The sequence below is a fragment of the Thermomyces dupontii genome, assembly GCF_041956625.1.
Source record: "Thermomyces dupontii strain NRRL 2155 unplaced genomic scaffold VTN31scaffold_4, whole genome shotgun sequence".
Taxonomy (NCBI): Eukaryota; Fungi; Ascomycota; class Eurotiomycetes; order Eurotiales; family Trichocomaceae; genus Thermomyces; species Thermomyces dupontii.
The window spans coordinates 1162341-1187531 of record NW_027192310.1 but is presented as its reverse complement, the minus strand read 5'-3'; the positions used below and the strand labels follow the sequence as shown (position 1 = coordinate 1187531).

The 25191-nt window shown below is 52.6% G+C and overlaps 10 protein-coding genes across 10 annotated transcripts; 3 read left to right on the top strand and 7 right to left on the bottom strand.

Moving 5' to 3' along the window:
* Nucleotides 1-172: 172 nt before the first annotated feature.
* VTN31DRAFT_4934 (uncharacterized protein) lies at nt 173-4600 on the bottom strand (the record flags this gene model as incomplete). Its single annotated transcript, XM_069405377.1, has 2 exons — nt 173-4447; nt 4535-4600. 2 exons carry the CDS (start codon nt 4598-4600, stop codon nt 173-175), a joined length of 4341 nt encoding a protein of 1446 aa, XP_069260447.1.
* Nucleotides 4601-4988: 388 nt separating this feature from the next.
* Nucleotides 4989-6356, bottom strand: VTN31DRAFT_4933 (uncharacterized protein; the record flags this gene model as incomplete). Its single annotated transcript, XM_069405376.1, has 1 exon — nt 4989-6356. One exon carries the CDS (start codon nt 6354-6356, stop codon nt 4989-4991), a length of 1368 nt encoding a protein of 455 aa, XP_069260446.1.
* A 615-nt stretch (nt 6357-6971) lies between these two features.
* On the top strand, nt 6972-7380 carry VTN31DRAFT_4932 (uncharacterized protein; the record flags this gene model as incomplete). The annotated part of the gene is made up of 4 exons (XM_069405375.1): nt 6972-6983; nt 7066-7178; nt 7246-7298; nt 7358-7380. 4 exons carry the CDS (start codon nt 6972-6974, stop codon nt 7378-7380), a joined length of 201 nt encoding a protein of 66 aa, XP_069260445.1.
* Nucleotides 7381-7677: 297 nt separating this feature from the next.
* On the bottom strand, nt 7678-9007 carry VTN31DRAFT_4931 (uncharacterized protein; the record flags this gene model as incomplete). Its single annotated transcript, XM_069405374.1, has 2 exons — nt 7678-8199; nt 8249-9007. The coding sequence occupies 2 exons, from the start codon at nt 9005-9007 to the stop codon at nt 7678-7680; spliced, it is 1281 nt and encodes a 426-aa protein (XP_069260444.1).
* A 363-nt stretch (nt 9008-9370) lies between these two features.
* VTN31DRAFT_4930 (uncharacterized protein) lies at nt 9371-10882 on the bottom strand (the record flags this gene model as incomplete). The annotated part of the gene is made up of 1 exon (XM_069405373.1): nt 9371-10882. One exon carries the CDS (start codon nt 10880-10882, stop codon nt 9371-9373), a length of 1512 nt encoding a protein of 503 aa, XP_069260443.1.
* A 3925-nt stretch (nt 10883-14807) lies between these two features.
* VTN31DRAFT_4929 (uncharacterized protein) lies at nt 14808-16878 on the bottom strand (the record flags this gene model as incomplete). Its single annotated transcript, XM_069405371.1, has 10 exons — nt 14808-14826; nt 14883-15080; nt 15146-15239; nt 15297-15537; nt 15598-15686; nt 15738-15955; nt 16008-16274; nt 16329-16359; nt 16413-16560; nt 16630-16878. The coding sequence occupies 10 exons, from the start codon at nt 16876-16878 to the stop codon at nt 14808-14810; spliced, it is 1554 nt and encodes a 517-aa protein (XP_069260442.1).
* A 1715-nt stretch (nt 16879-18593) lies between these two features.
* Nucleotides 18594-19427, top strand: VTN31DRAFT_4928 (uncharacterized protein; the record flags this gene model as incomplete). The annotated part of the gene is made up of 1 exon (XM_069405370.1): nt 18594-19427. The coding sequence occupies one exon, from the start codon at nt 18594-18596 to the stop codon at nt 19425-19427; it is 834 nt and encodes a 277-aa protein (XP_069260441.1).
* Nucleotides 19428-19565: 138 nt separating this feature from the next.
* VTN31DRAFT_4927 (uncharacterized protein) lies at nt 19566-21667 on the bottom strand (the record flags this gene model as incomplete). The annotated part of the gene is made up of 3 exons (XM_069405369.1): nt 19566-20967; nt 21033-21168; nt 21244-21667. The coding sequence occupies 3 exons, from the start codon at nt 21665-21667 to the stop codon at nt 19566-19568; spliced, it is 1962 nt and encodes a 653-aa protein (XP_069260440.1).
* A 481-nt stretch (nt 21668-22148) lies between these two features.
* VTN31DRAFT_4926 (uncharacterized protein) lies at nt 22149-24036 on the bottom strand (the record flags this gene model as incomplete). Its single annotated transcript, XM_069405368.1, has 4 exons — nt 22149-22212; nt 22292-23457; nt 23519-23850; nt 23919-24036. 4 exons carry the CDS (start codon nt 24034-24036, stop codon nt 22149-22151), a joined length of 1680 nt encoding a protein of 559 aa, XP_069260439.1.
* A 503-nt stretch (nt 24037-24539) lies between these two features.
* Nucleotides 24540-25132, top strand: VTN31DRAFT_4925 (uncharacterized protein; the record flags this gene model as incomplete). The annotated part of the gene is made up of 2 exons (XM_069405367.1): nt 24540-24555; nt 24615-25132. The coding sequence occupies 2 exons, from the start codon at nt 24540-24542 to the stop codon at nt 25130-25132; spliced, it is 534 nt and encodes a 177-aa protein (XP_069260438.1).
* Between the last annotated feature and the right edge of the window lie 59 nt (nt 25133-25191).

Below are 25191 nucleotides of genomic sequence, written 5' to 3'. Positions count from 1 at the left end.
TTGAAACTGTACATGTACCATTAGATACTAGTCAGACTTGTGTTTCATATGTGAATCATAACGTCTCGATACTCATTCAGCTCTGAACGAAAAGGTAACGTTGGTTATCTTCATGACGGTAAACAAACTATTCCTGACTCCAGTGATACCGGGGTATATATCCTCCACAAAATCATGCATCTTCGTACATACGTCCCAGAATCAAACTCTGGCAGATGATTTCATTCGTCACAATCTTCACTTTCTTCCCATTCCCTGCGCCGGACGCCGTGGTACCGCTGGGAGCCGTGTCAGGCGCCTCCGACGCCGCCCGCTTTCGCTTGCGGCTATGTGATGTTTGCCTTCCGGCTGCTCTGTCGAATGCTCGTCCTGCGAGCATAGCCTGAACAGCAGCTTCCTCATGTTCATTGACGTACACCCAGTCCCACAATGGCTCGCCGTCAGGACCGACCTCTTCGAGAGCAGCTTTCGCCGTTTTGATGTCGAGAACCCGCTCGACACGTATAGCACCAAGCGCGTAGGTCAGGAAGTTGTACGCTTTTCTTCGTTCCTCAACATTGTCGCGTCCCATCACGACTAGTACCGACTGTCTATCCAGAAGCTTTGAACGTTGAGAGACCATGTCGACGAACCGCGCCTTTTCCGCTTCAATTGGCGGTAATGTTCTTGATCTGATCGCTCCATAGAGATACTTGGACTCTCCAGCCGGCAGGAGATACGATTGCCAGTCAACGATGCGGTTCTGGCGAACGCAGTCCTCGACCCAGCGCCCGGACAAGCACGGTACATTAAGAGCTAATGCCTGCATATACTTCACCCTCCGCGAGTGTTTATCTGCAATCAAGCAGGCAAATCCGAGAGATTGGGCATCCAAGGTAACACGAAAATGAACAGGTTCATGGCCAGATGACTGGCTCAACCGTTGATCGCCAGGTTTTCTGAGGGTAACAGATGGCACACTCGAAGGGAATTCGAACAACTCCTCAAAGCCGTCTGTAAGAATTGTCCCTCCGTTCTCTGAGATCAGTTTTGTTATGCGATACTTGACGTCGTCTTGATTCACAAAGGACACTGCAAAGACCATCCCCGCAAACAGTCCCGTGTGTTTGAGGAAAAAACTGCGAGATCGTCGAGACTCTGGCGTGCCTGTTGCCAGGATATGGCGCTGCGGCGTACGTGTGCGGATAGCCGACAGATCAGGCTTCGCGTCCGGCGTGAAAGAACGGTCATTCAGCCTCTTCCAGAGGTTTGTGTCAAAGTAAATGTTTTCCAAGGGTGCTTCGAAGGTTGGGGATGCTTGGGATTGATCATTCCGGGAGAGGTTCTTGCGAGGGTCCTCTGCCAGAATCACCGTTGCATATCCATAGACGTCGGTCACAAAATGCCCCCCTGCACCGTCCGGGCTAGAAAGGACATCTGCGTCGATCCGATTGGCAAAACCTCGGACAACAAACGGTCCTTTACGACGATTGTTCACCCTTAGCTTGACTAAATCACCAACGCGCAGCTCCAGTCGTTTCACGAAACCCGGAGCAACGGCAACAGGCCGGTCGCCGTCCGCGAACTCGACATTGTAGCGAAGTTCGCCATTGACTGTGACGCATCCCACAAATAATCCAGGGTAGTACCCACGATCTTTGCCAATCCAGTGAGCCAGGATTCGGTTTGGAGCTCTGATTGTTTCTTCAAGGACTTGCGTAGGAACTTCGGACGACGTGTGGTCATCCGCTTCAGTTTCCTCGGCTATCCTAGAGTCGCGTCTACCAGCCAAGCTTTCAGCACGTACTTCCGGGAGCGCAGGAGCGCTACTCCCACCTTCTGGCGGCGTCCTTGGCTGCTGGTAATCATTGGCAACGGCCTGCAATGGCATAGTGTCCTTTCCATTTTCACCAGGATCTGACTCAGGACGGTGTTCTCCGCTCCGTGGCCTCGGATTTCGTGCTGCCGACTTCGAAACTTGCGGAGAACCCTCGACCTGCCAGAGACTTTCGCCCCTCCGAGTAGGCCTTGCTCGATGGCGGCGAACGACTTTGGGTTGGAATTCCGGATCATCTTGATGCATGCTGGCAGGGCTCTGGTTGTTTTTATCTGACGACTCGGTCGGCACTGAGGGTGGAACTTCCGAACTCCGGAGTTTGGTAGGTTGAGAGGGCGATAATCCTTGGTTGTTGTTCATTCGCCTCCTTTTCAGCGGCGACGGCGAGCCGGGTCCAATCATGCGCCGGAATTCATGGTCCTCTTTCGATAAAATATCGAAAGTCTCGTCCAGATTGTTTGTGCTGACTTGCGGCGACTTCTCTAGCAGGATATCTGACATGGTCTTGATTGACTTCCCACTGGGGCTCGAGAACATCTTCTGACGACGCGATTCTCGCGACGCCATAGGCCGAACAGGAGTCATGCTAGTCTCTGAAGTAAGGAAGTCCTCTTGAGCCCAAACTTTCTTATGGCGAGGCGTAGGCAAGTCAACTTCTTCCTGGACTGCCTGCAGACGACTTCCTGTTGTGGCAGTGGAAAGTTCGGATTCCACACGTGTCGGACTCGATCCAGATATGCTGGTTTCTGGAATGGTCATATCATGCTGCTTGCTTAAGGGAGTATTGGCTATACGTGACGGGATTGAGGAAGGTCGAGCTGCCTCGTCCGAGGGACGAGGATCACCCTGCGACAATGCTTGGCTGTGGGCAGGAGCATTGTTGGCACTCGAGATTTCACCAGAAAACGAAACTCTCGGGGTATGTTTCTGCATTGAGTTGGCACTGGTGTCCTCCTCCCCGTGAAATACAGGCTGTTTTGTCTGGGATGATTGGGCGGAGGCATTGGCAAGCGGAGACGACGGAATCTTCTCAACATCTGAGCCTTGCGATCCGAGTACTTGTCTCTGAGATGACTGCAAGTGTCTTCTCTCATCGCCATTCCTCTTATTAGGGGAAGCTTGCGAGTCTCGAACAATTACTTCCCAATCCGATCTGGCAATTGGACTGTGGTCCAGTCCCGCTCTATGGTCGTGCGCCGGAGGTGTTTGTGGCAGAGCGTGGCCACCCTGATGCTCTAGGACTTGCGATAGTCGTTCATGGGCACTGATCATTGTGTTTGCCTTGGGGTGGGAGAAGCTGTCGTGGTTCTCCTTATCTTCCTCCGACGGCGGAAAAACGCGTTGTGGCTGACTAGTAACGATGACAGTATCGTCTTCGCGCTCCGTCTCTTCCTCGCTACAGTTATCGTTGATCGGGACTGTTGAGCCCTCAGTCTCCTCTGATGCTAGCGGCGTCGACGTGCCATCGAAATGCTCCTTCCCGGAATGCTCGCCTTTTGAGGAAGACCGAAACGGAGGCCGCCTCCTTCCGTTTTTGCCCGGGCTTAGGCTCGCTCTTGCCGAAATTCTGGCCAGGGCTTGATGTGTTTCTTCGTCAATCTTCCTCTGTTGATTTCGACGCTCAATGAAGCTGGACGGCTTATTGAACTCTTCGTCGAACTGGTCCGAACTGAGGTCTTGTGCAGAACGTGCCCGACGTTCCTGCATCGCTCGTTCCCGCTTACGTTGCGATTCCTCCATGGTAATGTAGTCTAATGGCTCAGTCAAACCACGCCGCAGGTTTGACCGCGGAGTACGGCTCGGCGACGAGCGCAAGGGATTCCCCAGCGGGCGCCGTTGAATGGGAATATTTGGCGACGGACGGTCCGTCAGATTGTCAGATTGGGGCCCGTCCGGAAGTGGCGAAGAAGGCGCTTGCGTTGCCTTGAAAACTTGACTGAGAGCCATCAACCCACCACTGGAGCCTAGGTCGGGAGCTATGGGGCGTTTGGACATAGATGGCGTTGTTGTCGGATCATTGAAGACGCCCTGAGATTTCTTTGCCGTAGCTGGAGTTTTCGTCAAAAAGCGCTGTGATTCGGGGAATTTGCTGACATGGAAATGAGGGGGGGAAGACTCGTCGACTTTGGAATTGGCGTCATCGGCATCACCAGCAATGTAGTTCTGATCGGATTTATCATCAGAAAAGTCAGCCAGAAGATTGATATGTCCAGTATCCCCTTCATGCAACGTCCTCAGCGTTGTGGAATCGTCGGCTTGAGTGTCGGTGGGATGCCCATTGTCACGCAACGATCTGTGTTGTTTGATGAGACTGTCAAAAATGGACTGCGAGACTGGCTGCGTATCATTTGAGCCAGCAGAACCCATTCTGGCGCTTCCATGAGATAAGGACTGTGTAGCAAAAGGGGACTTCGTTGAGCTGGCAATCTTCCCGTCCTGTCCCTGAGATGCACGAGGCCGAGCAGAGTTCGTGCTTCTCACATCACACCTTTTCGAAATCTTCACGGCAGCACGGTCATCGTGTGTTTCCCCGCTACTATCCTGTGGTTGGGATTTGTGGTTGATTGCTCCAGACTGCGACGAACGGGGCTCGCTCAAGGGATCATCATCAGGCTGCGAGACATCAGCATCCTGTTAATAAATTAACAGCGTCAGCACAATCAAACACGCATGAACGATGCAATTGGGTGCATAAATGAAAGAAATGATGAGGTATACCCCAATTCCTAATGCAAAGCGACGCAAGTTCGAGATATCCAAGCTGTCGTCTTGTAACGATTCCATCTCGAAGGACCGGAGTGTATTCCCCAGTCAGAAAACTAGTCCATAGCCCAACACTCGTCAAATGAGACGGAATTAAACGAGGGATTATAATAGTATCAATGGGATTGAGATTCACAACCTCCGTAGGAGGAGGACATAACACCCTGGCCTAACACCACTCATCACTGAACGTTGTAAAATACCAGTCCGACACGAAACGCGTGACGCACGTGACCACGCGTTCACGCGAGAACAATTACACTTCCAAAAAGGGAATTCCAGTATGTATGTAGTTCAAGTTTACGACTGATGACGCTCGGAACCGCGAGCTTCACACGACTATCGATGCCTCTATGTAATACATATATCCGTCAATCATGGAATACAGTACAGGTGACCCTGCAGATTGTCAATCTCGAGTACGGTTTGGCACCCATCGCCTGACAATCATTTCCCGAACCCTATACCTGCTTAGCAAGGCACCAATATCATCCGGATTCGCGACCGCTGACGGTGGTGGAATGTCGACGAAGCACAAGACCAGCGTCTTCCTGACTTGCGCCTGCACCCGGTTGACCCCATGAAGCCACCACCAACTGCGAGACTGCTTTCGCGCAACGGAGTTCCTCTGTTCCGTCGTCGAGGTCCAGTATTCATGTTCGTAGGATGGGAAGATGACAACGGCGAACTCGGCATGCGCGAATACTGGCCCGCGATAATACAGTAGGTAATCAACACCGAACTTGACACCTGAGCGAACAACCCAGCCAAGAGAGCGGAAGTGATGATAGACCACGTACGACACCAGGAATGGATTGTCCGGGTCGATAATCGTATCCTGGTTCTTGGGTGGGAAGCTCGAATGTTGGCAAAACAACTTCAGGAGACGGTTTGCTAATATGATGGACCCGTCCGACCTATCGAAAACATGGACCATACCTAGTCCATATACCAGAAAGAAAGTCTCTTCGTTTGACAGTTGGAGATGTTCTTGGTTGACAAGAGTCTCTTGAGAAATGTCTGTGAGAGATGTTGTCTCCGCGGTGCGCAGATGCGGTTCTGTCTCTTCCACGGACATGATCTGCTTTTCCTCAACGACTGGTGAGAAACGAACGGATTTGGCTGCGCCATCTGACGATGGTTCGTCGGGGGTATGGTTTACGTCCTGTGTGAGATCACGAGATTGAGTGTCGGGAGACGTTCCATCCATAGTCACATCATTGAGCGCCCCATCCACATCATTTCCTGATGTTGAGGGAGAAGAATTGGTGTCGACAGCAATGCCCCTCGCAGCTGCCTCTTCTTTCAATCTTTGCGCCACAGCTTCTCTCTCTTTTCTGGCTCTCTCCAACTTCCATTCTCGCCTCTCCATACGCCGCTTTCCGGTGACTTCCTCGCTTGTGCTAAGGCCAGTTAGACCTCGCCGCTTTTTCTCCCGTTCCAGCCAAGTAGGTTCACTTCTACTCAGGCTGCCCTTGCCGAAGAAGCCCATCTCCCACAGGGCACGTATTGCTTTGTCATCTGTCACATGGACCGACGACGTAGCCGAGTCAAAGTAAGCAGAATATATTTCTTGACGAGGAGGAAATATTATGCATCTGAGGTACGAATAAAGAAAACTGATTACGGATAGAGGGTTATGGGGTATCAAAGGTGGCAGCTCTTGCACAGTCACAGGAAGGGGGAATCGATGTATGTGTTTGTAGTTTGGCTTTTGCTGCCGGGCATTCTGCTGTGTCCCGCTCGGAGTAGGTGCAACAGAAGCTGGTGTATTCATTGTCGTGGAACCTCAATGCAGCATGACCATCATGTATCCATTGCGAGGTGATCAATAGCAGATACCTGATTATCCAGTCAGCCCAGGTTCGAAGGCAAATGCCAACACCATAATCGATCGATCAATGCTGCAATATGACTTTCTCAGATACCGTTGTAGTCTTTTTTTGTCAATGCCAACATCGACAGACAGCAATCAAGCTGAAAGTCTAGACATTGTAGGATATCATCATGGAGGAGTTTGCGGGTTTTGTGAAAAGAGACTCACCATAGATGGGGGAAGGAACTACTTCATTCCGATAAGCATCTACCCCGTCTAATCATGAACATGTGAACAACCACGAGTTGGAGACAGACATGGCTGGTGTCATTCAAAAAACATCACCAAACGAAGTTGAAGGTCGAAAGCAGAAATTTGATCTGAGTCGCGAGTGTGCTTAGTCATACCTAGGTTTAACTAGCTCCCGGCCAATCAAAATGCTCCAAGAGCTCAAAGCTGGACTCCATTTCTGAAGGTTCCATATCGTTCAAAGAAAAATTCTTTGATCAACTCCGCAGTCAAGGCGCAAAGACGAAAGGAAGAAGTCGTTTCGGTCTTGTCATAAAGGTCGCCAAAATGCATCTTATGGTAAGTGGAACAAGAATGTGATAAAACATCATTCTCCAACTTTCAGATCAGCAACAAGTCTTAACCGTCTTGATTCCTTCAGTACATCCTCGACGAGAACGGCAAGCGTATCTATACGCTGAAGAAGGTCCTGAATGGCCAGGTCACTAAGTCAGCGCACCCGGCTCGTTTCTCTCCTGATGACAAGTACTCGCGGTATGCCCACTCCTCGAGCATTGCGGAAGAGAGGGCGTAAAGTCGCTGACAAGTGGTCTCGAATAAGACACCGAATAACCCTTAAGAAGCGTTATGGGCTCCTTCTCACGCAACAAGCCAGTATGTTCTCATCGTTTGTAGGGCATTCGGATTATTCTCTAACGTGTTTTGCACATCAGACAAAGAGGCGGCCAAGCTGTGATTCCAACCGACTTCAAAGCTGAAACGTTCTCAAAAGGTTGACTGGTTCTTGGTTTGGCGAACGGAGTTTGTGTTGAGTTATCTCGCATTGGGTTTGCGATTTCTGGACTACATTATGGTCATTCTTCGAGAATCATAAATGCAATACTCGACAATCAGTCGTCACCGACCGCACCTTTTCCAGTATCAAGACGCTTTTTGTAGTAGCTACTTCAAAGGACAGACCAATACCCAATCAATCACGAATCTATCAACCCAAACGCCAGACCTCCACAAATGCGAAAAATGAAAAACAGAATCATCGTCGCTTGCGTGCATTGATATTCCGACCAGCTCCAACCCTGACACGGCCACCCGCACGGTGCCGTTCTCCCGTCAGAATACCGGGGAGGAAGTCATCATCCATGAGATCCCGCTCCTGTTTCTGACGTCGACGTTCCTCAGCCATAGCACGGACATATTCTTTCTGATCCTCAGCGAGGATGAGGTCTTTCCCCCATCCACCTTTTCCTCCACCTTGCCCAACCCATCTCCCGCTGGCTGTCCCATGGACCGGCTTGGGGATGCTGTATCGGTTTCCTCGGTTGTTCCACTGCATGTTCTTCTTGAGGTGCAGCTTGAATTGACCGTTGGCATCCGTGGTGCATGTGACCCGGGTCAACGAATCCTTTCCACACTTTGGACAGAACTGTCGGTTGAGGTCTTTGGTCGTCGTAAAGCAAGCATGGCAACGCTTGATAAAAGTCTTTAAGTGACGGATTCGCTGTAGTGTCGTCGGAGAAAGCAGGTTTAGATTCATCTGCAGAAGAACATTTTGACACTGTACGCGTTAACATAATTTTCGCAATCATTCGGATTTGGCTACCTACCGCAAAGTCTGTGGTCATAGTTGCGACCTGCATGACCGCTGGTTCTGGAACTGCTGCAGCAGTGCCAGCCTCATCCAGAGCCTGCCGCTTCTTAATGTTTGAAGGTGTGATCCACTCGCCCTCGCCATCAGTATCGGCGCCATCCTCTTCATCCTCATTGTCGCCCTGCTGCACCTCTTCCGCTTGGGGGCCCTCAACGGCTTCTTGTGTGGGCGCATCTTGCTCGACTGTTACATTTCCGTCCTTTTCGGAGGTGTCATCAATATTCGTTTTCTTCAGTGATTCCGCGACTTGGTCGACAGCATGAGCAGCAGCATTCAGTTCGTTATTCTCATCCTCCTTCTTGTCTTCCTTCTTCTCACCATCCTCTTTCCCCGGAGGCTTGCCGTTTAGCCGCTTCTGACCAGGTACACTCCTCAACCTCCAATCCCCGCCATTCCGCTCGCATTCGATCTCATACGCGAGCGCCAGAACTTCCAGATCAACCTTGCTCAGCACTGCGCGGTCCCCGGTTTTGCGAGCGAATTCGCTAATCACCGCAATGCTCTTCGCCGACGGCGTTCGCTGTTTGACAAAGGGGAGGTACAACGTCTCGACACGGGATCGCGCATCAGGATCTCGGATTTCATTGATTACCGAGGGGGTCGTGACCAATTCCTCGGCCCGAGCGAGTAATGTGTCTAGTGGGGGCACATTCTTCAGAATCGGACCGGCGTCAAGCACGATAGTGTGCACCGACTTCTGCGAGTTCTCGGCCATGGCTTCAGGGTGGTTCGTGTTGACGTTGGGCTGTGTGTCTTCACTCACAGCCGAATTTTCGCTTTTCGGCGCAGTTTGCGGTCTGTGCGCTTATCTTATCTTATCAGTCACCTAGTTATCTCATCAGCGGGGTTACATATATCTGCAAGCACTATCTCACTTTGGGAATGTGATAAGCCAAGATAACGTAATACTCCATACGGAGGAAGTACTGTGTTGTTGTCCTCCGGTGCTGAGACTGTCAATACTGTAATGTGGGAAAAATGGGCTGGTTTCGAACAGTATAACATATATATTATCCCGCTATCGCATTTGTGTAGGAAACAGTCACCATTGTCCCTAGTCTATGTGACAGTCATCGACTCAAGAATCCAATGTGCGAAATGCCTTATCAACCTCCTCAAAATGGTCCAGGAATCCCTTGAAAAGCTTCACACCAAGCCCAGGGTCCAGACTGCCCGTCGTTGCCCTGATACTGTGCATGCTCAACTGCGGGATACCCGCGTCCACAGTGCGGATACCAAGTTGAGCACTGGTCATTGGTCCGATCGTTCCACCAGAGCGGCTGTCATTGCGGATATGGAAGACCTGTAGCGTCGAACCGCTGCGGTTGGCCACTTCCTGCAAAATGGCGGTACTCGTTCCGTCGGTGGCCATGTGGCCATTCGAGTCCGCAGAGATTGCGACGCCAACGTTCAGACGCGGCGCGTGGTTCTCGAGATAGGCGTTGAGGAAGTTGGGGTTGACGGCATGGATGACGTCGGAGGAGAGGAGGAAGCTCTTTGCGATGGTTTGAGAGACGAGATTGGGGCCATAGGAGATGTTTGGATCGGTCGCAGCAAAAGTTTCGACGATCCGCTCAATGACGCTGCTGAGGTACGTCGATCGGGCACCCTCGCGCTGCAGACTGCCGATCTCCTCGGCATCAAACATGCCAACCATCTTGATCAGGCCTGGCGACGCTGATTCGGGGGAGGCCAGAAGCGCCTCATGTGCAGCATAGCAGCACAACTTGTCGTCGATTCGCCCAGCGAAAATCAAGTCTTTGTCTAAACCACCCACCTGCGCAGGTTGACTATCGAACAGTTCGAGCTCCCAGTTGATTATCTGGTTGGGGTCAGAAATCCCCAGCTCCTTCGAGATGATTTCCACAAGTTTCGGGGGCTGCGTGTCCACGAAGGTGGTTGGTTTCGGTGCTCCTGTCGCCTCTTCCGGAGCACCAGTTCCGAAAAGGTCAGAGTTATCCACTCCCACAATAGGAACCATCTGAGTTTCCTTGTTGAACGGGCCACTCGCAGCCGAACCGAAGTGGGGGGCGAGCGTTGGAATGCGCGCAATCGGCCAGCCCAGCTTCACCAGCCTCGTGGTGACAACACCCGTTGACGGATCCTTGACAAACACCCGGCCACCAATGCCAAGATCCCGATCCCACCAAGTGCTGCTCAGCGCACCGGCATACGGTGCGACAGCCAGTTGCCGAAAACCGGCCTTGGAAGGCAGCTTGGCCACAGGCTTGAGCTTCGCGGTCACGGCGTCGACATGGCCCCCGATAATCGCAATCCCGTTCCCGCTCTTATACTCCTTTCCGACATGAAATGAGATGAGCGAGCTGCCATTGCGGGTCAGATAATATTTGCCACCGCGCTCGAGTTTCGAGGTCCACGTATCGCGTTCCGAGAGTCGCTTGTAGCCGCGGGCCTCGAGTTGTTTACTAAACCAGTCAATGGCATGATAGGTCGTGGGGTTATTGCTGATGAACTCGATGAAAGGCTGCGTATAGACTTCTGGGGAGAATTCCTCCGAGCCGTTTCGTGCTTCGCCCGGCTGCCGGGGAGCTATCGGAGTAGCTTGGGGCCGATGCTCGGAGAGGGTCATACTGGAGACTGAAGATTGGAGATCCGATACCAGTCTAGTCATGGCAGTTGGCAGTCGAGAACTCAATAGGATGAGTTTGCTCCTGAGGATAGAAAGAGGCAGATTCGGATGAGAGCAGAATTATGGAGTGTGGACTCGGAGAATGCGTAGTATGAGAGTAATCAAACTGGGTCGTGATCCGAGTCTTGATTGCGCGATATCTACAAAGGCTAGCCCTAGCCTCGAACCTAGGTTACCCGGGTTACTTCTGCATAATGCATGGAAGTTAGTAATTATCTAATGTTAATTAGGCTAGTCAAGTACACTACTTTCTGTAAACAGTTAGTCTGCATACAACCGTCCCTTGCCTACTCGTATTCAGGCCACATTAAGAGAGGATGGGCAGCAGGACAACGGACGGATCGCCGATTTATCTAACTGCATGCCCTGAAACGAACGAAGTGAGTGAAAGTGAAAGCGTCCAACGACGAGGAGGAGGAATTGGAGGACGTACTACTGTACTGATTTCTCTTTTGGCGACTATAACAACTAGTACCTACATCAGTTCCCCTATTGAACCCCGAGTCGATGCATTCAATATTGATACCAGCGAAAGGATCCTACTGATTGATTCGATGTGTTTTCTTGTCAGTGCCTCTATTCTTTCCAGGCAGCCCCTTCTCCGCTGTGCCTGGTATTTATCCAGTTGCTCAGTCAGAGATCAGATACCGATTTCACGAGCTCGTAAGTTGGACAGGGCATTACTACGTAGTAGTCTACCCCTTGGGATAGGACACGAAAGTACAAAGAGAATGGAAGGGGATGCCTATTTTCCGTTGCAAAGGTCATCAATGGCATGGTCAAAGGCTTCAATCATGGGCTCATAGAGAGCCTTTGGATCCTTCGGCGTCCCCATGAGAGGAAATAAGATGCGACGAAGCCTTTGGCATAAGGGTTTCAGACGCTCTAGCTCGGGGGGAAATTCGTTGATAAGGAGCTGGAATCTTCTAGGGCTCTCAACAAGACCACCCTTTGCGACGGCAATATCTTCAAAAGTCCCGGTGTACCAGCTTGTGAGACGACTGCGCAAAGCTTGGCCTTTCGGGTTGCCGACAAACTCCCACCCACGACGGGCGCATTGCCAGAGTAACACGTAGAAGAATGATTTCCAGATCGTGCCAGTACGTATGATCTTCGTTCAGTAGCACCTCGATAGCCATGAACTCCACGGTGCCAATACCGCGCCGAGCACCGCTTCGCCCTTTGCCGAGCTCTTTTGCAAGATCCATGTCAATGAGCACTCCCGAAAGACCGGTTCTTGCACGATCTGTTATGATGATGTTGTTCTCCGAGATGTCCCGGTGAAGAATGTTCCCAACAGAATAGAGGGACCAATGTGCCTTGATCGCATCGCGCAGTGCCTGCACCAGCTCCAATGGTGTCTGGTATTGGTAGATCGGCCGACCAGCTGGAAATATCACGAGGCAGCGAAGGATGCGATTGTCGTATGGGCCCTCACGGGCAGCAAACAAACTAGTTCCTTGGGTTTCTTGCACCTCGAACGTGACTTCGTTTGATGCACTCACGGAATTACCTCCAGGCCGTTATCGCTTCGACTTAGTGAGGAGAGAAGTCGATTTGCGTTTGTTAGAACGCTCAGAATCCTTGAAATTGGTCCCACTGCGAGTTTTGCTGACCGAGACAGCAGGTGATGGGGAATGAGGGGACTGAGACTGTGCAACGATGGACGAGCCCCCAAAACTATCAGGTGCCGTGAACATCATCCCTGACCGCATACTGCTGATACTGATGATATCACGATGTCCTTCCAGTCTGGCGACCCCTTCAACCCCTTTCTGGTTTGCTCGTTGAAGAAGAGTCGCCTCAGGCTCCCACCGGTCCGACGTCTATGAAAACTTGGTCACGTACTCCCAGTCCTCAGAGTTTCCCATTCTGGAGAGAAAGCAAGACGTTCCGCGACTGACGATCGCCCGTTGACGGATTAGAGGCTTGGGCTGCAACTCAAGCCGCACCTCACTCTCCTCATGCTGCACTCGTACAAAGTGACGGTCGCCGTCCCGCTCGATGAATGTGTCCAGCCCAAGCTGCTCCTCGTCCATCATGGTATACCCAGCAATCACACGTATGAAGCGTTCTGGCTGCTCATGAGTATTGAATGAAGCAGGGCTATAGCAGCCCGAGCGGTCGAAAACCCACGTCGTCATCAAAGAACCGCAAATCGTAAATGCGTGGAGATAGCGCCGTGTCGGCTGGGAGGCGAATACCTCTCATGCGTATCCAGCAAGCTGTACCAGCGGATCTTTCAGGCCCCGGTCGGACGCCTTGAGCTCACCGATCACCTCAATGTCCCTCCAGTCGTGCTCATCGTTCGAGTTATCACCGTTATTTCGTTTGAGAATGACAGCAATCTGTCGTCGTGGCTCACCAACGATAAGCTCCCGCGGGAGATTAATTGTGTAGTACCGACGTTTTTCGGTTAGAAGGAATCGTCCTGCAGCTTGAACAACCACTTGAGCACTTCCTGTTGCGAAGGCGAATCGCGAAGACCGACCCATCTACCACCAATATGAAGGTGCCTCGTTGAGTGGTACACGTTTTGCGCACGTTCCGTCCAGTCTTTATTCTCAAAATACTTCTCGTAAAACCCCTGCACGTTCCGATACGTGCAGTCCTGGATTTCCTGGAAGTCTCTGAGGTCAACCTGGCTGCGAGTCTCGTCGCTGCCTCGTAATGTCCCAAGTTACTCTTAATCGGTGTGTTATCCACCACGTGGGGAACACGAGTTGGTTGCGGAGTCACTCCAGAGGTTTTGGAACTGAGATCCAGCACCGAGCTCCAAATCTCGATGTCAACTGCCTTTTGAACGACGAGTTTCACGAGCGGCCGGTAGTCATGAGTCGTATCCGAAATCGTTCTTGCGGACACGTTTGCAGATATCGAGAAGCTCGGACATTAATTCACGACCGTTGATTCTTGAATAGAGGCTTAATGCGACTTCCGAGCTCGACAAGGCAAATAGAAGATCCGTTAGCAGGCTACCAAGGTGCCTGGATCTGTCCTCAGCGCCCTGGGCAGAATCGGCCAAAGAGTAAGCTCGGTCTGCCTCTCGAAGAGTTCTACGAGGGTGCCCATGAATGGTTCAAGGGATGGTCTTGGATGACCTTGAGCTCTTCTTCTGACAGAGGAGCCATCGAGACATGTAGACCGGATTGTTGGAGTTGGAAGGTCGATGGTTCTCCGGAAGAAATCAGATATTATCAGTGAAGGAGGTACAGGTGAATTTGGAGAACTGAGTACTGAGGACATAGGTACGGTATTCATAGATACATATCATTTCCTGGGAAACGGGTATGTGTATTTTCAGTGTTCCCTTGCCACTCACGGAGGATACCCGGCGCCTGCCGGAGCCCCCCCTGTGCTGGGATCAAGTGCTGCCTTGCTCACGTCACCCGCAGTATTTATTGCAGGTAGCAGTCCGGGTTAGTTCCGGCCTTCCAAAGATTGGGGCCTAGCCTATCTACAGCATCCTGATGGCATCGTACAGACGGAAAGGAAGGTTGGGTTAGTAGTAGTACTCTACCTATGGAGTTCCTGAGGTTCTGAAAAGATTGACGGCCGAAGATCATCCGAGAATCAGATTCGGTAGTAGGCCTATTACCCTATTCCAAGCCAATTCTATTTCGCAGAAACCGGACGCACCCTTTTTGAAACCGAAGGGAGTCCTCTATGTACAGTATGTTGTTTCAAGAACAGTCGCTTGGGTTTATCACCACAATGTCTGTGCAAATAGGCCTAATGAATTTAACGTGCTATACGAATTCGTATGGATGTCTCGTAACGTCGAAGAAATCAAGCGTTATTCATAAGCCGACTAGAGAGTCACGTTACTTCTCCAGCCCTAATCCCCGGTCGGAGCAATAATGACTTAGTAGATATACCGGAAGCTAAACCCACATTAGCAAACAATACCCTCAATGGAACAGGGCGGGATAAAACATACTTGAGGTTCTCCCGGTCCGTGAGATCCAAGAAGGCCGTGGCATCCAGATCCCGACCTTCCAGACCACCCTCCATCTGCGACTGGATCTTGTCGCGCTTCTTGTTCTCCCATCGGAGAAGCAAACCGAGGGTGGTAATGAGGAAGGCTTCAATCAGATGCGAGACAATCATGGACCAGATACCAAGCTCGTAGTATGGCCTGCAGCATCAAATTCTCTCAGTATTTGCCTTGCGGAATGCATTGATAGCGGTGTGGGTGCTTACGCTTGCTCCGAGAGGTAGAAGAAAGGTCCCGCGATATTGCCTGCGCAGTATCCCAAGAAGAGGACGGCGTTGGTGACGACCTTCTTCGTATGACCTGCAAGAGCTTCTCAGTCTTTGACTCTGGGCTTTCTTCATGGGAAGAAAAACGAACCCGCAGTATTGGCAATTTGCATACTAAGGATCAAGACGAAGGCCGCATTGTATGGGCCCGTCAGATAGTAGCACATCAATCGACCAACCTGCTGGTCTTGAGGAACGAACCGCAGCCCAAAGGCACCAGCAATGTTAGGGCACAGGAAAATCAAAATGAACAAGCATCGGCGATTCTCGAAGCGGTCGTTCAGATACACGCAAATCAGAATCGAAATGGCAATGAGGACGCCGTATGGAATCTGGGAGGAGTCAACACGACCGGAACCAACAGTGGACGAGGAAGGCATGTGAAAACCTACCTGCATCAGCGTCGTGACGAGAGTGGAAAATCCAAAGCCCTGAATGATAATGGTGCCAAAGTTGGAGATTCCACCGTTGGGGATGTTGCCTGGACCGGTTAACGTCTTGACTGCAGTTCAACACACCGAAGGTCACGTACAGACACAGCCCAGAATGAAGAAGTAATAGAGCTTGTAGTCCTTGAAAGCTTCCAGGACCTGATATGGCTTGAGATGCTTGTTCTCAACGCCGGTCTGGTTGTCACGCAGTCGCTTCACTGCAATACGGCGTTCCCTCATGGTGAGACCCTTGGCAGTGACGGGAGAGTCAGGCAGGAAGATAACCATGACGATACCCCAGGCCGAGCAAAGAGCGCCACTGTTGCGGTTAGCATTCAATTCATGGGGTCTTGGCTGCTTGTTAGACATACATCACCAGGAACTCGTATTTCCACGATGGCAACGCTCCACGAATGTGGCCAATACCATATCCGAGAAGTCCACCAAGGGCAATGCCGAACCCGTTGGCCGTATACCACAGACCGATTCGAACGGGTTGTTCGCGCCGTGTATACCACATACTAGTGATCAGCATGAACGCTGGGTCAGCGCACGCTTCGGCAGCACCACTGAGGGTCCGGAGCACGGCCAGAGTGGCGAAGCTATTGCATGCCGCTTGAAGCATCAAGAAGGCGCCCCTGTGATAGTGTTAATTTCGTCCGGTGTCTAGGATTTCTCCGGCCAGTACTCACCACAAGAAGATGTTGACGCCGAGATACTTTCCTGCAGATTGTCAATCTCGTGTACGCCCAGCGAGGCCGTTGACAAGACTGTACCGATGGGGAACCGCTGCAACATGAGATTGGTTGGGAATGCCCAGGCCAGGAAACCAAAGTAGAACAAGCTGCTCAGCCAATTGTACTTGGTGCCTGTGAGGTTGAGGTCTTCTCGGATGCCAAAGATGGCAGCATAGCTAAGGGTGGTCTATATCAGATAGTCTCGTTGTCAGAACGCATTCAAATTGCCGCTTTGAGCTCTTGCTTGCCGGCATACCTTGTCAATGTAGAAGAAGGCGTAGCAGATGGCTAGGTAGGGCAGAATCATGAGATCAATCTTCCAGAGAATCCGACGCTCCTCCTTTGGATCGATGGGTTCATCGTCCACGCCGTGCTCGGCAAAGAGGGCCATGGCGGTATCGCCATCCTTGGTGTTTGCCCTCCATTTTTCCTTCATCGCCGAGTGTTCGACATGGGTCGCTGCATTGTCGATGCTATCTGAGCCAGGAGATGACGAGTGCCCCATTGTGACGACTATGACAACAGCAAAAAGAAGAAAGTCTTACAATGGGAAATGCGACAAAGCGACAGCGCTGAATTTCAAGGAGGGAACTCCGAGTTCATTTAAAACCGATCGATCAATTACATACAGTACCGCTAATAGCCCTTCCGTGTCCATCCAGCTCCATCGTGCTAGGCCGAATCATACACGGAGATGGAGCCGTGGACTGGAGAAAGCTCCAACTTTCTGCGGGGTATTCTATACGAGTCATGGATTGGAATCAATCAATCTCGCACAGATATCCTGAGAGCACGACCCATCGTCGTCAGCAGCGCGAACATGCCCGCGAAACCGCCAATCGGCCGATTGTTTCTTCAAGAGGCTGTCGGACAAAGTCCGATCAGTTCAGTACTGCAACAGCCAGTAAATACCACTCGGATAACCCCCACGGAATGACTTTGCCCTTTGCTGTGGCCAAGCATCTGCCCAGCATTGCTTCAAGCTTTGAGGCAAGCCTTGTGGAATGCGGAGAAGCGTCGGAAGACTGGAAAGGTCCGGGGTGGCTGAACCGGAACCTTCCAATGACTGGATGTAGATGACGACGTTGGCGCCACTGGACGCCACTCCGGAGAGGTTCTTACTACATAGTAGTGCGGGCAGATCGTGTGGGTTTGTGGGTAGGTAAGTTTCAAGGTTGCTTGCCCGCCTTGGTTAGGAGGAACAAAGGCACCCACATGGATTCAGTTCTTCGTCGGCAATTTGAAGAATGCTGACTTGCATCGAAAATGCTTCCACTGTTCTAGGAACATTCGGAACGAACTTCCTCCTGTATGTACAAACGTGGACCTATTGAATTAATTCGAGAGTACAAGGCTGGAATCTACGCAATTAGGGCTTGGAGAGATTGCGGTCGTATTCCAGACGTTCGTCGTTCATCCAAAAGTCCGTTAACTCTTCAACCAGATGGCTTCTGTCTCCTCCAAACCCAAATTCCAATTGGCAAAGAAGATCCAAAATTTCATAATGAGCTTGAACTTTCTCCTTCTTTCGTCAGGAGCAACCTAACCCTTGACTCCTGTTGCCCAAGCTGATAGGACTTATCAAACACGATCTGTGCTCACCTCGGAACAGAAATGAGTGACACGAGGCGGCAAACGCTAAAGAAACATAACAATCGAGAAATGAGAGAAAACACAAGGCAATACTCGGATCTAGGATGCTGCAAACTTCGGGATACTGAACAGTACCAACTTGACCAAAGGAGCGCCTTGAAGCCCCGTCGGGGATGATCCCGAGGCAGACAACACTTTCAAGTTCTCGTACTGGTTGAGCTTAATGCCCATCAAAATCACTGTCGGCTGAAGTTTAGCAATCGAGCCTGGGACCTCGGTTAGCATCAGCCAAGCCCTACAGTACTTTACTAACAATGGGACTGAGATGCCTGGCAGACGAGGACAAGTTGTAGTGTTCAAGGTACGGAGTACTCCGTACATTGCGTTCATTGTAATGGTTTGAGGGGGATCCACTTAACCTCCACCTAATCTAACAACTAGGGTGGAGAACCACGCAGCTGTGGTGCGCTGATGCCATCGGAAAATCGAGTTAATCCAGTCAGTGGGTGATCGTTAAGCGGGGTGTCCGAACCATCAGCATGGAACTCAACTTTTGCAACGTTGTGCACCTCACCTACAGTACAAGGTTGACCGAATTACCGATGATCGCTTAAGCTCTCAGTCAACATGCCCACCAAGATCCCCCAGCAATCTGATTTCCCATCCCACGTCATAACCATCATCCACCACCCCTCCAACACAACCGCCTCATCCCGCCCGCCAAGCAACATCCTCCTCCTGCTGCACGGCCTCGGCGACACAGCAGCCCGGTTCGCGTCATTCGGCCGCGCGCTGAACCTCCCCGAGACGGTATGCGTGACAGTTCAAGCGCCAAACGCACTTCCCCTGGGCATCACCGACGGCGATGCGTTCCACTGGGGGGATGACCTGGTCTTCGACTCGGACGGGTCACTAGCCATGGATGCCGGTGGAACCAATAATAATAGCACGGATGGGCAGCGTGGGAAAGGGTTCGACAAGGCCACCAAGCTCTTAACCCGCGATGTGATCCTCGACACCCTCGTCGAGCGCTGTGGATATCGTCTGCGCGAGATCATGATCCTGGGCTTTGGGCAAGGCGGAATGGCCGCATTGGTGGCGGCGCGGGAGTTGGCCAGAGTAACCTCGGCCTCCTCTGCTGGTAGTAGTGATGACGGCTCGCTCGCTGGAATCGTCTCGTTCGGAGCGCCCTACCCGCTGTCTGGTAGCGTGGTTGGCATGGACAAGAACCGGACTCCGGTCCTGCTCCTCGCCAGTCGAGATGATGGTCACTCTGCTGTTACCGACTCGGCTGTTCGTAGAACGAAGGAGGTCTACGAGTTCGTGGAGTTGCATCGTTGGTCCAGGCGGGGCGATGGCATGCCCCGGAACCGGGACGAGATGTTGCCCGTGATGCAGTTCTTTGCGCGTCGATTACGAAGTCGGCAGGGTGTGCCGGAGGGGAGTATCGAGCTGACTTGAATCCACTCTCGCATCTATCAAAGCGGGAAGTACAATGTGTATGGGAAGAAAAAGTTCTTCTATCGGGGAAATCATGCATACTATACATGGAGGGAGAAATAACATGTCAGCTAACCCGTGTCCGAGCAGATGGCTGGTTTACCCTTGCTTAAGGTCTTCCAATGCCTGTCTCGCCCGAACAATCAACGGTCGAACGCGCGCTTCGGACCCATCTTCCACACGCTGTTCGGCGCTCCGCTGCAACAGCTCGCGGAGATGGTTCTCCGTGTCGATCAGCGCGGAGCGCCCTGTTTCACGGACCTCGTTTTCCCAGGCTCTTCGCGCGGATTCCCACTTGATTTGTTGTCTGCGCAAGGAATAGATCAATCCCACAGCCGCTACCGTGCATGCCTCGTACAGTCCCGTAGATGCAGACGTGTAGAGCAGCGCCGATAGCGCCGACGTTAGGCCCGTGGTCGAGGCGCTGAAGAGAACCAGCTCCTGCGCGATTGCTTGTAGAGACGGGACGGTCCTCTCATTCAGGTCCTGACGACTAGCCTGGATCCGCATCGGCCAGGGATGGTCTCCCTTGGTCCCGTCTGACGATCCCTCCTCAACGTTCTGGCCTTCTCCAGTCGACGTCGGTTCAATAAACTCCTGCGGGTTGGAATTGGGATCCCGTCCCCGGAGACCCGCCTGGCTCACACGCCCGGCCGTCCAGATCATCTCCTTCTCCGCCTGCGGCAGATACCGCGTCTGCAGAAGCTCCGAGGCGATCATCCCCACGTCGTCAACGCGCCAGAACAGCTTCCACCATGCCAGGCCCCGCCATCGCTTGCTTGCAAACCCTTCGTCTAGTGAATTACGTAGTTCCGTATGTGCCCGCTCTGCCCAGGTCGACAAGGTGTTTTCCAAGTCTTGGATATCCTCGGGCGACATGGCGCGAGCTTCCCGCTCCTTTGCGCGTGCCGTGTCGGCAGCTGCCGTTTCTGTCTCCACGGCGTTCAACAATGCCCGAATTAGCGTGTGTAGGTCCGGAGCCAGCTCGCTGTTCTTCTTTTCGGCCGTCGCCAGATAGTCGAGCAGAGGCTGTACCCCGCTTTTGGTCCATCCACGCTCATACTCTGACGCGAATTGAACCGATTCGCGAAACTTTGCCAGCGCCTGCTCCGCCAGTTTTGTGTCTACAAAGGAAACGCGCGGGTCTTTGACCTCCTCGCCCACATCAAGCTCAATTGCCCCGTAGATAGACCCTTGGGAGGCAGAAAGGTCCGTCCGCGAAACCAATTCGCTGAACCGGAGCAGCCCGTTGGCACCAGTCCCACAGACAACCGTCCGGTGAACAGGATATCGGATGGAGTTGAGCCGGCCAGTGTCGGACGTAGGAATCATGATCGTTGGAACCAACAATGTGTCCTTAGTGACGGGTACGCCGGAAGGCTCGAGTCCTGCTCCCCATGAGCTCACAATAATCTCAATGTTGCCCTTTTTCAGTAGCATCGAGGGGATCGTCAGGGTGGGAAGCAAGCCATTCTCGACGATGCTGGACTCTTCGCCGTATCTACAGGCCAAGTACGTCAGTCTACAACTTCTCTTCAGCCCAAGAAACACAAAATGTGAACATACCGTATCAGCAATCCCCGCGACTCTTGCGCGCCATAGGACTCAAGCCAATCCTCCCACGGCTCGCGTGCGCCCAATGGATCCGCAAGCAAGACACGGACGAGTCGTAACGTAGCGGCGACATCGTCGAGGCCAAGAACTGATCAAACACCAAGTCAGACAGACACGCGATCGCGACCAAATGGAAAACCAAAAAAAAAAAAGATTCCCATACCAGCAACGCGAATCACGGGCACCTCCGACTCCAACCCTCGCAACGCAAGCTGAAGTCGACTCAGATTAATCCTCTCCGGTACAGCATCGCCAAGCTCCCTTAACGCGGCGTACAGCGGGCGGAAGCGCGGCGGGACGTTCAACAGCGACGACGACGCGGTTGCCAGAGTCGCCGATGGTACAGCAGCCCAATTGCGAGAGCCATGGCGGTCAATCAAGCTGGCGGTGGTGGATCTTTTTCGGGTGAAGAGGCTGCGCGTGCTAGAATTGCGCGTGCGGATCGAGGTCGACACGGCACGTCGACATTGGGCGCAGCATGGATGGAAAAGGATATTGACGCCCTTTCGGGTTATTATCTCTTCCCAGGGGCCGTCTCCAAGGCGTGCGAGGCCCTTGGAAATGATGGGCTGGATTCGGGGAGGCATTTGTCGTGGTCAAATGAATGGAGTATACAAAGGCGGTGGTATTTCTGGCGGTTGGCCCAGGCCGAACCTCGAAAATCAGGCCCAATCCATAATCACAGGCTCGGTCTCTCAACGTCTGTAGGGTTAAAAATACGCTTCAACACTCCAATACCTATGTAATATGGCAACCCGAGGGAAACAATACACGGCTTGACCAAGTATATACAGTCTCCATGTCTAATCACATAGTACCAATGCAATCAAAGGAAGAATTTTGCAGAAAAAAACAACTAAACACGTGCTACCATAGCGGAGTCGTCAACTCATGACATATTCACGCCGTCCGAAGAGACAGTTTGGAAGCTCAGACCGAAATCCCTCCGTCCGTACACAGTTGTAATTCGAATTAGTATTCCGTGCTGGTTGCCCGTCCGCAATGGAATAAACATTATCTAACACCGGAGTGTATATCATCAGGGGCAGAGCTACGCCAGAGAGGACGTTACTGAGCCGAGCCTTCGCGATTGGAGGCGGAGTCCTTCCGTCGACGGTTCGAGCTTCCAGACCTGCGCCATCGGCCGTCATTAGCATTCGGGCCACAACGCGCGTCTCAGGAGCGGGTTTTTTGTTCAATCCCACACTCACATGCTGATCCGCCGGGCCACCGTCGCCAATGCCGTGTCGTTCTCCGCCTCTTGCTGTGCTCGCTCCAAGGCTGCACGTCGCTCCTCTTCGCTCTTACGGGCGACTTCTTCCGACGTCGGCGGGAGTCGCTCGTTCTGCAGATCGACTTTGCGTGCGTCCTCAAAGTTGTGGATGGCCTGCTTGATGCCCTCCGCACCCAGCATAAGAGTCCCCGCCGGGAGACGGCCACCCGTGGCCGTCTTGAGCTCCGTGACCCGCTCGGATTCCTCCCGCAGGACTTGGAAGACACGCGACAGACGGCCAATAGCCAAGATCTTGTTCTTGATAGCGCGCCTCTTGAACTCCATCGCCTCCTGATCAGTGGTGGAAGGCGGCAATGACGGTGTGGTTTCAGACGTCGTCGACGGCGTGTCCTCCTCGAGCTCTTCCTTGGAGCAGGTATTGAGGATCGCGATCAGCATGTCAGTGATTTTCTCTCCAACGAAAGGAAGCGACCACGTGAACACGTCCATGAAGTTGGGGAGCCAGTACGGGTGCGGGGTGCAGTTGAATTGTCGGATGTTCATGACGTTGTTTTCATATTTCAAGACAGCCGCTTTATTGTTGTAGACGTCGAGGTAGTTTGGCGCACTGAAGATGGTCATAACGCTGGGGAAACCCGTGGTCCGTGTCTTGCGGTACATGCGGTACCCCGCGTCCTGGGCTTCGTGGGCGCGGATGATGGAGAGGAGGTTGTTCTTTTCGAGGAACGCGCAGGCGGCGGCGTATGAGAAAAAGTACGAGCAGCCACGGACGTTGTTATGAACAAAGAACTCGCCTGTCTTCTCCTGACCAAAGTCCTCCAGGGGATCTGCCCACAGGATATCGCACATGAGACCATGTGTAGGAGGCTCTCTGAAGCGGTCGATGGCCTTGATGTCTTCCAAGGTATGCAGCTCCGGACTGAGGCCGCCGTGAATGCAGAGGAACTGCTTGTTCATGACCGCCGCCAGCGGGAGAGCACAGAAGGACTCCATGCAGGCTTCGTAAACTCGTTCGGTGTACTTGTGCTTGCACTCGAGTTTAAAGGTGAAGTAATCTGTCAAATGGCGACACTCGTGGTTGCCCCGAAGCAGCCACAGGGAGTTTGGATACCAGATCTTGAGAGCCCACAGATACAAAACGCACTGAAATCCCAGTTAGCCCAGCAAAGGGGGGCTCCCGGAGTAGATCGACGAAACAACCCACCTCGATGCTGAAATACCCTCGATCTACGTAGTCTCCCAGGAAGAGGTAGCGAGTTTCTGCGGGATCGCCGCCAACCTCGAACAACTTCATCAAGTCGTAGTACTGCCCGTGAACATCGCCGCAGACGGTGATGGGCGCATCCATCTCGAGCAGATTGGGCTCCTGCCGGAGAATCTCCGTACCGGTGTTGATGATCCATAGCGCCTGCTCCTCCGTCAATCGGCCCTCGCGGTAGAAGTGCTGTTTGAGGAATTGCAGGTTCGGCTTGCTGGGATCCTCGGGGGACCAGAACAGGTCGTCGCCTGGGATAATGAGCGCCGGCGCTTGCACATCTGTATTTCGCTCGTCAGTTTACGCGTCATCACCGCGAAAGAGGAGGGGGAGGGGTCGATAAACCCACCTTTGCAGACTCTCTCCAAGGTCGACACCTGGGTGCCATCCTCCATCGTATGCAAGGTAAAGTCAATGTCAGGTACTGGTTTTTTGTGCGTTACCGCACGCGCCATTTTTGGATCCATGGTTGCTGTTTATCCCTGAGGGCGACTGTATTGCCCGCGGCGGAGTCGAGAGCGCAAGGAACAGAGGAACTCGAGGGGTGATGAGGGGCGGGCAACCTGATAACGGTCGGTACTCGACGGTCAACGAGACGAGGAGGTATCACAATCAATCGCACACTCAACAACCGCACCGAGACGGTTTGCACATGAACGCGGGAAGAGAAGGCGGGGGCAAAAGGAGATTGGAAATCAACCTGGGTTTGGGGCTAGAACGGGATCGGGGGTTTGCGATGGTGGAATTTTTAGTGGCGGCGGATTACAAGGAGAGAGTCATGAGAGAAAGGATTCAGTCCGGACAAGAAAAAGAAGAAAAAAAAAAAGAAGAGAAATCAATGATGATAGAATCGCCTCCGACTTTGGGCGTTTGAGCCGATTGTTTATTAGTGCTGCCCAGCCGCTTCTGGACTCTGGAGAGACTTTTTCTTCTCGACCTGATTCTCCCCGCGCTGTTCACCGCCGCCGCCATGTACGATTCATATCGTGAGTTCGATTCCGTGACCCGCTCTCTAGCCTGGGCCCTGACTGACTTCCGTGTTCAGGCCCCCATCCGCTTCTGGCCCAGGTGCCTTTGACGGTGTCGCCGTTCATCTCGCTCCCCACGGCGGTGACTCTCCCCTACACCTATCAATCCGTGCCATCCACTCTACCTTCGTCGGTGACGGTCGATCCATCCAATCCCGAGGCAAAGGCCCGTTACGTAGTCTCCTCGACTGGCGGACACGCGGCACATCCGGAGGAAATCCTTGCGTCATGTCAGTCACTGGCCGATCATGTCAAGAAGACCATGGCGGATGCCGAAAAGACCATCAAGGACTGGGAAGAGTCTGTTCGCCAGCGGGAACTGGCGGAGAAGCGACGGCTGGCACCGGGATGGCTCGACCGCGAGGAGAAGTTGCTGCAGCCCGTGTCCGCGACGGTCAAATCCTCTGCAGAGACCGCACCAAGCTTGCTGGACACCGCAACGCACGACCAGCAGAGCCAGGCCATCCCAGCCATTGCACCGCGGGATGAAGGTGAAGAGCTGGACAGGGTGTTTGGAGGATTGAACGTCAAATGAGTCGATTACGGTCCGAGATATTGGTCTCCTACTGGTTATCAAGGGTGATCACGGCAGTT